Here is a 14,096-nt window from a genome sequence, read left to right on the forward strand (position 1 = left end):
GGGCTCTGTTGTCTCCCTCTTGTCCCCCCTTGTCAATGCCATTTCAATGGAAAAGCGCAGTGGTAATTAAATTCCAGCAGGGGTTAGGGGCAACTGTGCAGCGCGCTGACGGGGGGCTGCCCTGACATAAAGATGACACAATTCAAGAGGACAGAGGGGGCGCCAGGCGGAAAAGGAGGGAGGGTGACGAATGTCATTTATTCACGTACACTGCCAGATTTGTACTACTCAATCTTCATGACATTTAAAAAATAGAAAATGAAATGGATATTCAAACTCAACTGAATCCCACAATGACCTTTTCCCCAAATCAGGGATATTCTAAACAGATCCGTCTTCTGTATCTGCGGCATTTGCAGAATATTTTGTAATGCTTAGGAGGATGAGTGATTAGGTGGAGAAGAATTTGGGAAAGCTGGAGTGTGTGTGTGTGTGTGTGTGTGTGTGTGCGCATATGTGTCAGCACAAATGTGTGACTCACAGAAGGACGCTGGTTGTTGTTGATTCACATTATAGTGGCGCTAATCCAGAGGCTCCAGAGAGGCCACACACTCCTGCTGTCCCCCTCTCCCCATCCTCTACTAGCACAACAAATCAGCCACTTACTCTTTAACTGCAGAAATGAACAACGCATAAAACTGAAATAAGAAGAATATTTTACCAAATTATTACAGATCTTTAAGATAGAAAGAGACTTGAATTTAGTTTTAGCATACATTTACATTTCAACATATCTACATGTTAAATGTGGAGCAAAATTGAAGAGCAATGCAGCATTACACAGTCATGTGCTTAAGTTATGTTTGAAGCAGTCTTGATAATGATAATTCATTAGTGTGAAGTCTGACATTACATGTGAATAATTCTCTGAATATATTCATGACATTATTATTTCCTGGCTTTGGCTTATTGAGAGGAATATTCTCACCATCACTGTTCATGAGAAGAGAAATATCAATGCACAGTTACTTTCATAAATCCCTTTGTAGAACTATGAAGACAAAAAAATTGAAAAAATTGAATAGTAGTCATTGTGTTTTGTTAATGCCCCTGATCCCTCCAAAGAAAATGATTTCATCAATCTTTTCCTCCATTGTTATCATTATTTGTGAAATAAATCCTACAAAATGATCACTTTCACAATAGCTGTTATCCCACAACTCTTGCATGATACAATGTCAGGAGTGGGTCATTAATGGCTGACGATCATCTAATCCATTAAGCTAGGTTGGCCCTGCTACTTTAAACATGGATGAAAATATAAATGAATCCTGCCAGTGCTTCACTTACATATTCATCAATTTTAACAGAGCCTCTTAACATAACTCCTGTTTAATAAAAAAGCACTTGTGCAACTCTGCTGCCATCTAGCGGACAAAGAGCTCAGCACACGGGTTTGCAGCCCAGAGTACATTTTACAAGCAAGCACTCAACACAGTTGACTTGTTATTTTCTACACTTTAGATTACATTGTTTTTCAGTCAGGAAAATCTAAGATTAATGACTCCAGGCAGCTCTGTCCAGCTCTGCTCAGTGTCAAACGTCCCTTGGCCCACCTCATTAGTTCAGCACACCTCAGGTCCTGACAAGGTACCGACAGACAGTCAAACAGCCCGTCTGTCCTCTTGTTCAGCCACGGGTGAGTGTCAGTATCGGTTTAAAATCTCCAGAACTTCCTCCTTAACAGACAAAGGAGCGTGCTGCTGGACACCTGGTCCCCCAATACTTGTTTCCCAGCAGTCAAAGCCGCAGTCTCTCAAGTCCTGCACTGTACTCTGGACAACGACGGAGTCCGTTTCTACAAAATAAACAAGTCATGTCAAGGTGGGCTGTAGTTACACATAAAAAGGAAAAAAACTGTATTACAGTGGGATAGATGCTGTGGAACCTTTAACACTGAAATCAAGTCGTTATGACTGAATGTGCTACAGTGGTGCTTTCAAGGACAGAGCATAAGGTTGTCAGGACTCAACTTGTAAAGTCTCTGTCACTAACTGCAAAAGGACAACACTGGAGCCACTCAGACAAAAAAAAAAACTCTCTTTACCACTTTACTTTAACGTACTGTATAAACTCTCTAAACGTAGAATAAAAATTGTTCTGCAGCTCTTCAGCTCAGCAGGAAGGATACAGCTGCACAGCAACACTCATGCTAACCACAGTTGAAAATTTAATGCTACAGCAGCTTTTAACGTAATGATAAAATAACTTAACTTAGCGCTTGCTTAAAAAACAAGTCTTATCACATAGACTCTCTGAGAACATTACAGAAGACAGATGCTAGACGATCTATTTGAAAATAGCTGCAATTCACAGAAAGGGAAATGCTTGCTGAGAAAACAAATAAAGAGCATTTTGAAATCTATTTGAAGGATTTTAAACTTATTAAAATTCTGTATGCTACAGGCTGCAGGCATAAACAAAGACTCAGCTCACAGGTTCTTTGCTTGTTTGCTTTGTCAAAGGGAGGATGATACAAAGTTTCCTTATAACCAATTGCATTGTAGTACCCACACACCAAAAGACCCTTCTTTTGCAGCCTTCTCATCATTTCCTGCCACTCAAACCGTTGTTTCAGAAAGGAAGAGTGAGGGAGCGTTTGAGGAAAAACTGAACATTTGTTGTCAGCAGGAGTCTGACAGTTTGGCTCATCAAACTTCCTTCATCAAATTGAGTTCATCGTAGGACAAATCCATCACAGGAATAGCGGTATAGCCTTGACTAAATGAGGGATTCATTTCAGTTATATGCATCACTTAAAGTGGAGAAGTAAATACAACAGCAGATACAGTATGTTCCTTTGGGGGAAAAAAAATAGACAAACCTTTGACTTTACCCTTTTTGCAAACATTTAAAATGCACACTGTTATGACATTCACAGCAGAGCGATTGGCCAACAGTACCTGGTCTCAGAAGTGTAATGCCACAGCCTCCACCCCCTGCACCGGTTAGCTTGCTGTGGAGCCCTCTGGTCAGCGTGACCCGACACAGTGTGTCCAGGGCAGGGTGTCCCACCCCCATCACATTCAGATGGTGCTGGTTAATGTCAATGAGCTCCTATAAATCATATGACATTCACATACCTGTTGTTAATACCTGTTGCTCACTGGAGGGATTTGCTGCATGAAAATGAATATGGGCTCTCTGGACTATAAGCATACAATTACATTTAACCATCTCGACAAATTATCTACAATGTGTAGATGTATGTAACGTACAGTGTGCACAATGTGCTTTACACAACCTATAAATATAAGGTACCTCTAGAATATTGTAGTGCTCTCCTGTGATGGGCTCAGAGGTCATCTCTGAAAGGACTTTCTCACAAGTGCAGGAAATGGCATCAACTGAGTCAAGCACAGGGGTCATGATTGAGGGAAACTGCAGGGGGGAGGGGGGACAAAGAAAAAAGAAATCATCATCTCCAACGTAGCAGCAGGTCTCCATAAAGCCTTTACTGCAGGTTATATGCAAAACAAGTGCCTGTGCCTGTTTGTTTAAAACATCCGAACAGGTTTATGATGGATAAGCTGTATACAAATACAGACTGTAAAATGTCAGGTTTGACTTTGGCTGTGTTCCAGCCTGATCACAACACTGCCACAACACCATCCAGGCCTATCTATGTCTGAGGCAGGAATCTGCACACCTGCTGGTGTCACCAAGGCAACAGCACACAGGGGTGCTGGCTAAGAGTTTAATTTCAATATTTTATGAAGGCACTCGACGCCAGACTCTGGAGTATCTGCCATGCAAAAGCACCGCCTATTATATTAATTACAGTGTCGACAAGTAACACACGGGGGAGGAAGAAACCATTTAGTACCTTGTTAATTTTGTCCTTCACCCTGGCAACAAGTACCTTGGTGCTACGTGGTACTTTGGTGTTAGTGAGGAGGATTCTTAATAATGGCACCCTGGAAGTAAAGTGGAGAGATCACAGAGTTCATACAGACATATTATTCAGATGCACACATTTTATTCAGATTATATTTGTTTTCTGTGAGCAAAAAAAAAACTGATCTTGCTTTAAATTAAATAAAATTAAAAACTGTTAATCAGTGTCAGTACCTGCTCAGTGGTATTATCTTCCCAGCCAAGAATCTCAGCATGCCCCCTACATAGAGGGAAATCAAAATCATTAAACAGATAATCATCGGATGATAATGAAAAGTGGTGGTACAATACTCTGATGATTCCACTAAAGAGTGCCGAGAGTCCACAGAGACGAGGGGAAGTATAACACCATATGTACTGCCAGATAATTTCAGACCTCACCCCATGTTCCTACAGCGTTGTCTACTCCTGAAGGATTCCCGTGGATGATCATTTCCCCTTGAAAAGCCCAGCTGTTGATCAGCTCCAGGTCCTCCTGACACCACCTGCAATCATTTTAAAATGAAAAGAAGAGCTTTAAAGCCCAAGAGACTCTCTGACCTGACCTCTACCTTCCACTTTATCGCCTAACCAAACACTAGTATATGGGCCAGACTAGGCATCTCACAAAATGCGAGTGTTGACAATAATTTCTGCAAAGTCCTCTGTTACTACCAAGAACCAAAGAGGAATAATGACAAGAATTTATCTAAAATGTGACATTTTGGGAGGTAAGAATGGAGTTACATACAAGGAGTTTACAAAATTGAGCTGTGAAGTGAAATATCTTAATAAAAATGTAATATTTGATGCAAAGCTTTTATGGATAAATGAGGAATTAATAAAAAACAAAATAGTTGACACATTCATTAAAGATGTAACATTATACACTTCTAAAAGATAATATTTATTGACCCCCAACCATGTATCAATGTTTGTACTAATTATAACATGAATCAAAGTCTTTAATTCTCCATTATCTTTATTCGGGAAAGGCTGTTTACATAATCTGGGAAATGTGAGAAGTAAAATCACCTCTGTGATTAAATATACTGGTTAGTTTTTGTGTCTTTTTAGAGCATATTGATCAGGCCTAATGATTCTGTGTGTGCAGAATTGTCTGTGTAGACTGTATACAGACTGCTACACAGCTGGAGACCTTTTTTTTGTTGTTGTTTTCCTTTTTTACCTGCCGGTGTGATCCCACTCTTTGAGAGGAGTGGGGATGGCTCCTCTTGCACTGAGCAGAGCTGCAGCTAAACACACTGAGTAGGCAGCACTCGAACCCAGTCCCGCTCCAGTCGGAAGCTCTGACCACACAGACAAGGTCAGGCTGGGCAGCTCACTGAGAATAAAATATAAAAATAAAAAACAAAACATAAAAACTGGGCTTCTCTTTGTACATAATCACTTAAATACTGCATATATAACTTATTACAGTTATTAAGAGATGAGTGCAGATGATTGACTGATGATGGTGACAATATAAAAGTATTTACTGCATGGGCCTTTGGAATTTGTAACTGTGTCCACAACCTATGAGCATTGCTATTTAGAATTAAAATAGTAATTACTTATTCACAAACACTTTTGGTGCATTTTTTTTTTTTTTTACACAAAAAAAAAAATGAAGTAAATAATGTATCATATCCTCTTCTTTACATTCACATTAACTGGTACAATAACAGTTTTTCATAACTGTGTCAGGCATAACAATCCATACACTTCTGTATGCAACAGAAACTTGCTTGACACTGACTGTCCATGTCTGTCAGGGAAGCTGCTTTTGGGCAGACAGGAGAATACTCTAAACTAATTGTCCGGCTCTTCTCTCAAGGGGAAAAACACATCCAGACTTGTTAAAGGCTGCAGTGTGGCCCAGTGCCAGACTCTCATTAGTGACCATACTGTCAGAACCCATCACCTCTCTCAGACACGCCAGCACCGTGTCAGCGCCGATTAAACCTCTCGACAACCTGCAGCTCTAATGTTCCTGAGCATCTTCCCTGTTCACAGCTGCTCGTGCTGCTAACACTAACATCCGGCCTTTCTGTCTGTTTCTCTTTAATATCTTCATTTGCAAGTGGAGGGATTTTTTTTCTTGCTTTTTTCCTGAACACGTCTACATGAAAAAGGAGCACATTATTGCAAAGCAAGCTTTATCAAAAGAGCTGCAAAGAGTAACTACATAGAAATACACTGAGAATGTGACTGCATGAGAGCAATGTAATAACCCATCAGATGGTGACAAGTACTTGTGACCTTTGTTGTTTTACGTAAATGTTGTTTACATTTACAGCTTTTAGTTGACACAAGAGCTGAACATTACAGCATCATTTCAGTTCAAAGTCACAGTGCAAAGTGTAAAATGTCTACGGTACACTACAGCTCTCATCACTTGACATAATGCTACACATGAGCAATAGCATGGCATCATTTAATTTGAACTGGCTGTAGCTCATATGCAAAGTTACAGTCTCTCAAATTCAGGTCTAGCAGACAGAGTTTCCACAAGGTGGAGGTGTTTTGTCAATATACACATTTCCTGCACCACCTACACTACAGCCACATAAAGTTCTCAATGCTGCAGTTTTAACAGTTGCACCAACTTCAGCCAATGAGTGTTACAGCTTCATTTTTTTTGTCTCTCTTACACCTGTTTTTTATTTGATGTGTATCTTTTAGATTTTACATCGTAAACTTGTTTTAGTTCAAATAAAATGATAGAAATGAAACATCATTATGTTACACTATCCTCCAGAGGACATAAAACAAGCAGAGGACTGATGATGATATGACCATAATCCACACTAGCCAATATTCAGTAAAAAAAAAAAAATCAAATCAAATTCTCTTTCACATACTCACAATCATTGGCTACTAAAAAAGAGATGCAGCTGCAACACTTTTTGCCTGAAGGTGATGGAAATTTTCATTCTGTTGCTTCCCATTGCCTGTTGATGGAGCACACTCAAACTGCTAGCACCACATCTCTGCAACTGGATGATATTTTCTGGGCCTCGTCTCTGGTTTTCCTTTTATATCTTTTTTTGGAGTCATCCTAGCTAACAAGCTGTAATACTAAAATGAACAAATGCTTAGACGAACAGTAGTACTGTCTCACCCTGATCCAAACAGTGAGAGGTAGAGGTAGAGGAAGGATAAGGTTGCCATGTTGCAAGTATCCAGGTTTCCATTTGTTACACCGACAAATTCACGCAGTCTCTGCACAAGTTCAGGATCCAGACGTTTCACCTCCTCCCCCTTAGCTGCTATTAGATACAATAACAAGACAACAATCAACAACACACACTTTGATATGTAGATGTATGAACAACATGGACATTTTTCAGTATGTGCTGGACTATGTGACGCATGACATAACATTAAAAAAAATCCAGTGTGTGTAGGCGGTTACAGCCTCCAGCACTGCATCATCCCTCACCACATGAATAAGGAAGAAGCTGCTTCAGCTCTGTCAGGTTCCAGCAGAGAAATGTGTCGATATTTGGGAGGTTGATGCACACTTTACCAGTAGTAGTGGTCTCCAATCGTAAATATGTTCTCAGGTTCAAACTGACAGCAAGAGCCACCTGTGCAGGAGCAGCAACAGAGGTCAAAGGGTTATGAAAGAATCACGATGATCAAGCTTTAACCTAGCCTAGTATTAGCTGAAGTTTATTTTTCAATACTACCAGATTGCTCCAAGGTATACCATGGCTTTGTGATTACTGAATGTGTTTTCCATACAGTGCAATAGCAAAATTAACATGAACCACTGGCAGTAGTGGTAAGAAAAGACATCCTCTGGGAGAGAGGCAAATAACAGTAAAAAACACACAAACACACAAACACTCAACACAAAGGTTTTTGTGTGGTATCTGGACAACTGTCTTGCAAACCCGTGGTTCTACAATTAGTATAACATCGTTGTTTCTGTTGAAATACTTACAACAGAAAAAATCTCATAAACTCCTTATCTTGATTGTTAGCAGTACACTGTTCCTTACAGGTTACCTTTCCATGCACAACTGCATGCTCTCCGTGGAGGATCGCCTTCCCAGGAGCAGACACGAAGAAGTCATTGGCTGGCATTTCTGTGACAAAGTGCACAACGTGTCTGGAGCTGGTTCAACTTATCACTGACAGTGTTGTTATTACAGGCTAGCTCGGCCACCTCTAGCTAATGTTAATCCTCTACAGCAGCAACAAGCAGTCGACAGCTCTGCCCCACAGCTCTGCGCTTTTCAGGAACGCTCGACGAATATAAGGGGCTTAGCAAAGCACTTTTACGGTCTAAAACTAGGGGGATGCTCTAAGATCACACTCCTTTCAGCGCGGCGTGATAAAACCATGTTAAAAACACAGCTGACACACTAAGAGCAAGAGAGGTTCCGTTTCCAACATCCAATCAGCGCCGCAGCTACTTGAACATATATTCTTCTGTCCAATCAGCGTCCGGTGCTGTTCTACCACCCGGTGAGTTGACCAATCGTGCGATTAAAAAGAAACGCCCATAAACTACGGACACCACGGAGGGACATAAAAGTATTACATATCATCCGTCTCCCTTAGCTGTTAGCCATTAGCTTGAACATGGCTTCGTTTATTATCAAATCTGCCCACTTCCGCTGTGTTGCAAGGACAGGCAGGCTCATAAGCGAGCACCGGACAAGGAAAACGTTGTGTTCAGACAGAAGGTAGTCGTGCATCCCTGCTCTTTGTCAAAGTACTTGTGCAAAGTGTTGAGCCCTGATAATGTCATTCATGTAACTGTCAATGTAATATAGCAGAGTGATAGCTAGTTAGCTGCTACACAGAGATACACATGTATACATGTAGATAAAATAAAGGTAATTACACAATTAGCACAAATGGCATTATTCTTTATACTGAGCAGGAATGTTTGAAACTGACCAGCTGTCTTTTTCCCCTACAGTTATGCCACCGAGGTAGACAACAGGGTTCCCAAAATATACACCAAAACTGGAGACAAAGGTAGCTACAAAGTTTTACTGGGAAAACAATACGTTACAGTAAATAGTTCTTTAAAAAGTTGACTTCTGATTCTTACTGCACCCCTTAAAGGTTTCTCAAGCACATTTACAGGAGAAAGGAGGCCAAAGGAAGATCATATTTTTGAAGCCCTAGGAAATACAGATGAGCTTTCATCAGCTATAGGGTAAAATTTCAACTATTCAAATGTCACAGGTCATTTTAAAGCTTCTGCCTCACCCAAGTTGATCATGTTGAACTGTACATTACAGCTTGGCCAGAGAATTTTGCCTCGACAAAGGTCACACGTTCACAGATCAGTTGGACAAGGTTTGATTTTCATGTTGCATTTATTAACTTCTTGAGTGCTGCAAGTTTTACATTCAGCAGAAGTCAGATTTCTGACTGTATTTTTGCAGATACAGTGCATTTTACAAGACGTGGGCTCCAATATCGCCACCCCTCGATCATCTGCAAGAGAGAGTCACATAAGTATGGACCTGTTGCAAATCTCAAGTAGTGAAATTGTCATTTTACTATGTCTTGTGTGCTTCATGTTATTTCTGTTCTGTTCTCGCTAGAGAAAACCAAATTTACTGCTCAGCCAATCACAGACCTGGAAACCTGGATTGATAACTTTACAAAAGAGCTCAGTCCACTGACCAACTTCATTTTACCTGTAAGCCCATTTGTGCATCTGTATACATGGAATTCTTGTGTGTGTCCAGGTTTTCCTGTTGCTCTAACATTTACTTTGTTTCATAGTCTGGAGGGAAGAGCAGTGCAGCTTTGCACTTAGCTCGGACAGTCTGTCGGCGAGCAGAGCGCAGGTCAGTTATAGCATGTTCCTAGGTTGTAACATTATCTTGATTGACTTAAATTTATCCATTTGTCTTGCTTCACTGGTGTAGTTGGTTCTGACAGCTCTTTGCTTTTGTCATAGTGTTGCTCCAGTTGTGCGGTCAGGGGAAGCCGATCCAGATGTTGCAAAGTTTCTGAACAGGTCAGTCTATTGCTTTAAAATTAAGTATGAGAACATGGTTCCTCCTCCACATGTGATTAATGTCCCTACATTTTCACCCAGATTGAGCGACTACCTGTTCACTGTGGCCAGATATGCAGCCATGAAAGAAGGCAACGAGGAGAAAATCTACAAAAGACCTGAATGACCAGTTTGTCGCATGAGGATTACGACAAAGTTTGATTTTGTTATGGTTGATGCAGATACTTCAGTTATATTGTAAATATATAAATAAATCATAATGGGGTCCAAAATTGTTTTCTAGTTTTGATGCAACTTTTTTCTTAGCTTAATGTGAGAATGTAAGTCATAATAAAGTAGTGGCTAAATCTTAAACCATTCAGTCAGTACATATGTGCATCCAAAATACTGGTATCCAGTCATTTCATTTTGCACAGATAATGTTTCAATGTACATTCAGTTGAGATGATGTACACAAACATTAAATAATTGAGATTAACCCTCGATGTTGTTGGTCCCACATAGTCATACCACACTAAGATTAAACTACTATGGATATCCTCTGTTAGACATGGCCGTAGATTCTGCTCTCATCTCTTTTTCAATGCACTAGCAATACATTTGCATGTAAAGACTGTTCGCAACCTAGGGGGCACTTGCTTGTCTTCCAACATGGCTCTGCTACCACCCTCCCACACAGTCACAGGATCTGGCACCAGCCCTGGCTCTTCTGGGACAGGGTACTGGCCCATGTCATTAGAGACAGATTGCGGTCCTCATAGGGCGGATAACGCAGATAGGTTACACAGTCGAACCGTGTGCCTCTTAGCAGGCAGGATTTCCTGTGAGAGAAGGTATCAAAGCTGTAGCGGCCGTGGTAAGAACCGGTTCCACTGGCACCTATCAAAAGAAAAATGTTGGGAGAGTGGATAGATTGCTGGAAATATTATACCAGCACTATGTTTGACACATTTTATACAGTGACACAACAGACTTACCTACTCCACCGAAAGGCAGAGCCACCATCAAACTCTGCAGGACGCTGTCATTAGAACAAAAGCTTCCACTAGACGTTTCACTCATTAGTCTTGAAATAACCTGCAGCGCCAGGAAGGCAAACGTGGTCAGAATGCTCGTTGGCTACCCAAGGCGGGGTAATTCATACAGAGTGTTTTAATGTTAATTGTTGCCATGTACCTTACTGTTGCTGGAATATGCATACACACAGAGGGGTTTCTCTTGCTTATTAATGAAGGCTATTGCCTCATCCACATTGTTCACAGTCAGAACCGGGAGAATTGGGCCAAAAACGTCCTGTTGCATAATGGGGTCTGATTCTGCCACCTCTGTCAAAATTGTTGGAGCTTCAGATAGAACAAAATAAAAAGTGAGTAGTGAGTTTACAACACGATCAGATAGATTGCATGTATTTGCTGGCTTTATTTTGAGGGATCCAACATAGAGGATTCTTACCAATATATTTCTCTGCTTCTATCACCTGCCCACCCACAGCCACCTTGCCAGATCTCCACAGCATGTCTCTCGCGCGGTTAAAGATCTCCAGATTGACCATGCGGCCGAGGCTGCGGGATTCTCGGGGATCAGAACCGTAGAATTGCATCAAGCAGCATTTCAGTGCCTGCACGAGCCGTTCTTTGACATCCGCGTGGCACAGGATGTAATCTGGAGCCACCAAGCTCTGTCCGGCATTGTGGAAACGAGCCCAAGCAACGCGCTGTGCGGTGGTGGCAATGTCACAGTGTTGGTCCACGTAACATGGATTCTTGCCTCCCAAAATCAGGGTGACAGGTGTAAGAGTGCGAGCTGCAGCCTGAGCAATTCTGCTTCCCTCCCCTCTGTTTCCTAGGGATCGACAGCCATCCTTTTATACATTAGGAATAATTCAATAAATGTGCATTACGTTTGTTTTGAGTGATTTCATCTTTACCTGTGAAGAGGACATGATCAAATTTGAGCTCCACAACTTCAGGCAAGTCATTTATGCCTGCAAGAATCACATGGAAGCATTCCTTGAGGAAAATAAGAATTTTAGATCAGATCATTACATTTTAACTGGAGTATTGTATTACATCTGCAAAATCATAGTTTGAGAGTCAGCTCTTCAGTCAGTCTTGGATAACAAAAGGTGGAGGTTTCCATACTTCCAGATTTGACAGTATCCAACCTCTTTACAATCTCATGTCACATAAATCTGCTTATTTGGGTCAGAACAAATGACCCCTTTGAAAAGCACAAATGAGTCATTAAGCTACCTTGCTGGAATCTACAATTAGAGCGGAGGGTTTTGCTCTGATTGCAGCCACCAAAACTGACAGTTCTCCATTTATCTGACCTCATTATTTGTGATGAGAGGAATCAAAATACAGAACCACCTAATCCATTAGATTATCTACTTAAGACTCAACATTAGATCAAAGAAACAAACGTTACTCTTTGTGATACATCAAGGGTCAAGTGTCACTTGCAAAATTGCACCCACTGGAGCAAGCCATCCTCCCTGCTCACTTGAAACTACTCACATTGTCCAAGTAAAAAGGAATGAGACGATGGAGGAGCTCTGATGCGTGAGCGGTGCACTCAGACGGACTGATGATGGCACAGTTTCCTGCACAAATGAACCAAATCATCAGCGTCTGTCAGATCCTCTCGAAGCTCGTGTGAAGAAAAACTGAATGATTGAATGAATGCGTTTGCTTCACCTGCTGCGATGGCCCCTACCAGCGGCACCAGACACATTTGAACAGGACTACACCAGGTCCCCATGATAAACACCACCCCCAGCGGCTCACTGAGCACCAGACACTCGTCCAATGTGGTGGACTAAACCAATCAGACAAAATGAGGTTAGAAGTGAAACATGACACTTAGGAATTTATCAAGTTGAAAGAGTTGATCAGTGCACAGGTTGACGAACAGAGAGGAGTAAAAGGCATCAGCCCACCTTGTTTCATATAATAAGGGCAAGGCAACTTAAGTTTTAATCTGCTTTGGCGAGCTCAGCACAATACATTTCTTTGTACCAGCAAGATGGAATGTGCTTTCGAAAAAGGTTGTGCAAATCATGAATAATCCCAGTATTATTGTGAAGATGTTTTTGGTAAAAATGGGCTTTTCAAAGTGCATAGTCTCACCAGGTTTCTTTCTACATGCTGCGGCTGCATCCACTTCTTCAGATTGTTGATGGCATGAAGTGCTTCATTCTTCACAAGCATCAGTTCTGACACAACTGTCTCAAACCTTGGCTGATTAAAAAAAAGACAAAAGTGCCAAGGAATTACTGTTTGGATCTATTATCTCAATACTCAGGTATAAAAATGAGATTATTACACAGCACATAGACATTTCCTCTCCTCCTTACTTTGTGAAGGTCCCTTCCAAGAGCATCCACAAAGTCACACTCATGCTCCTCCAGCATCCGCACCATAGCCTCCAGCTGAGCCAGTCTGAAGTTCTCCTTGAGGGTGCGGCCAGCTTGAAAGGCAACTCTGGCCCTCCTCAGTAGATCCACACACTCCAATGGGTACGTCTTCAAACACGGCTCCCCCAGCCTGGTCCTGGAACAGTAGCCAAATCACTCATTTTACTACTCTACAAGGCAATTCAACACATTCTCAGTCCATTTCTTCTCACAATACCTTCTGCATGTTAACCGGCCATTCCTCTGACAAGCATTGCAGGCCCTAACTTTTCCACTCATGCTTGTTCCAGTCAAGATTTCTCCAGTGCTGATCTTTCTGAATGGAGTTACTGTGCAGTTAAGCCTATGCACCAGTGGCAGCGAGGATAGTGAAAACCCCAATAACTCCAGCCAGTCAGGTGATGCACATACACTAACAAGTCTAATCTTTAACCCAGCTCCTGCAGTGCATCATGCAGAGGACCACAACTGAAGAAATTACTTAAAAACGTGGCTGCTTGTGTTGCAAGTTTTAGTTATCTCATTAAATTCAACAAGTCATTTACCTGCGCAGCGCTTTGAACCATCGGGCTGGAGATGGGCTCGGTGGACTGCTGCTCATGGATATTCTGCAGGTTCAAGTTGACACAGCTGAGACAGTTGCAAATATTGTTGTGGGAATCCTCACAACAGCGGCCGGTCACCTCGCAGGAAGAGTCGCACAGTGCAGGGACCGAGCACAATGGAGAAAATGACTCAGACGTGCGCATTTACACCATAATCCGCCCTGCACGTTCTTCAGGAAAAACAGAAACTTTGGTGTTG

At 41.6% G+C, this 14,096-nt stretch overlaps 3 protein-coding genes across 3 annotated transcripts; 1 reads left to right on the forward strand and 2 right to left on the reverse strand.

Moving 5' to 3' along the window:
- Positions 1-644: 644 nt before the first annotated feature.
- mvk (mevalonate kinase) lies at positions 645-8,255 on the reverse strand. The gene is made up of 10 exons (XM_022755875.1): positions 7,894-8,255; positions 7,322-7,469; positions 7,001-7,148; positions 5,066-5,221; positions 4,279-4,382; positions 4,072-4,117; positions 3,827-3,917; positions 3,262-3,381; positions 2,904-3,057; positions 645-1,798 (listed from the first exon to the last, which is right to left on the reverse strand). Exons 1-10 carry the CDS (start codon positions 7,969-7,971, stop codon positions 1,647-1,649), a joined length of 1,197 nt encoding a protein of 398 aa, XP_022611596.1. The 5' UTR covers positions 7,972-8,255; the 3' UTR covers positions 645-1,646.
- Positions 8,256-8,441: 186 nt separating this feature from the next.
- Positions 8,442-10,149, forward strand: mmab (methylmalonic aciduria (cobalamin deficiency) cblB type). Its single transcript, XM_022755596.1, has 9 exons — positions 8,442-8,576; positions 8,816-8,874; positions 8,965-9,058; positions 9,144-9,201; positions 9,291-9,363; positions 9,453-9,550; positions 9,637-9,701; positions 9,815-9,874; positions 9,956-10,149. The coding sequence occupies exons 1-9, from the start codon at positions 8,473-8,475 to the stop codon at positions 10,038-10,040; spliced, it is 696 nt and encodes a 231-aa protein (XP_022611317.1). The 5' UTR covers positions 8,442-8,472; the 3' UTR covers positions 10,041-10,149.
- A 98-nt stretch (positions 10,150-10,247) lies between these two features.
- LOC111229303 (aldehyde dehydrogenase family 3 member B1-like) lies at positions 10,248-13,905 on the reverse strand. The gene is made up of 10 exons (XM_022755585.1): positions 13,838-13,905; positions 13,233-13,428; positions 13,006-13,116; positions 12,574-12,694; positions 12,394-12,479; positions 11,802-11,883; positions 11,327-11,716; positions 11,051-11,217; positions 10,852-10,951; positions 10,248-10,753 (listed from the first exon to the last, which is right to left on the reverse strand). Exons 1-10 carry the CDS (start codon positions 13,891-13,893, stop codon positions 10,554-10,556), a joined length of 1,509 nt encoding a protein of 502 aa, XP_022611306.1. The 5' UTR covers positions 13,894-13,905; the 3' UTR covers positions 10,248-10,553.
- Positions 13,906-14,096: the final 191 nt, after the last annotated feature.

The sequence above is a fragment of the Seriola dumerili genome, unplaced genomic scaffold, assembly GCF_002260705.1.
Source record: "Seriola dumerili isolate Sdu_G_001 unplaced genomic scaffold, Sdu_1.0 BDQW01000017.1, whole genome shotgun sequence".
In the NCBI taxonomy this organism is placed as follows: domain Eukaryota; kingdom Metazoa; phylum Chordata; class Actinopteri; order Carangiformes; family Carangidae; genus Seriola; species Seriola dumerili.

Coding starts and splice junctions, on each gene's coding strand:
- mvk (XM_022755875.1), bottom strand. CDS start 7,971: ATGCCAGCCAATGACTTCTTCGTGTCTGCTCCTGGGAAGGCGATCCTC. Junction 4,118..4,278: donor CAACGCTGTAGGAACATGGG/GTGAGGTCTGAA, acceptor CCCTCTATGTAG/GGGGCATGCTGAGATTCTTG. Junction 3,382..3,826: donor TGAAGGACAAAATTAACAAG/GTACTAAATGGT, acceptor TCCCCCCTGCAG/TTTCCCTCAATCATGACCCC.
- mmab (XM_022755596.1), top strand. CDS start 8,473: ATGGCTTCGTTTATTATCAAATCTGCCCACTTCCGCTGTGTTGCAAGG. Junction 9,364..9,452: donor TGCAAGAGAGAGTCACATAA/GTATGGACCTGT, acceptor TGTTCTCGCTAG/AGAAAACCAAATTTACTGCT. Junction 9,702..9,814: donor TGTCGGCGAGCAGAGCGCAG/GTCAGTTATAGC, acceptor CTTTTGTCATAG/TGTTGCTCCAGTTGTGCGGT.
- LOC111229303 (XM_022755585.1), bottom strand. CDS start 13,893: ATGAGCAGCAGTCCACCGAGCCCATCTCCAGCCCGATGGTTCAAAGCG. Junction 11,218..11,326: donor AGAAGCAGAGAAATATATTG/GTAAGAATCCTC, acceptor TTCTATCTGAAG/CTCCAACAATTTTGACAGAG. Junction 10,952..11,050: donor CATATTCCAGCAACAGTAAG/GTACATGGCAAC, acceptor CTGGCGCTGCAG/GTTATTTCAAGACTAATGAG.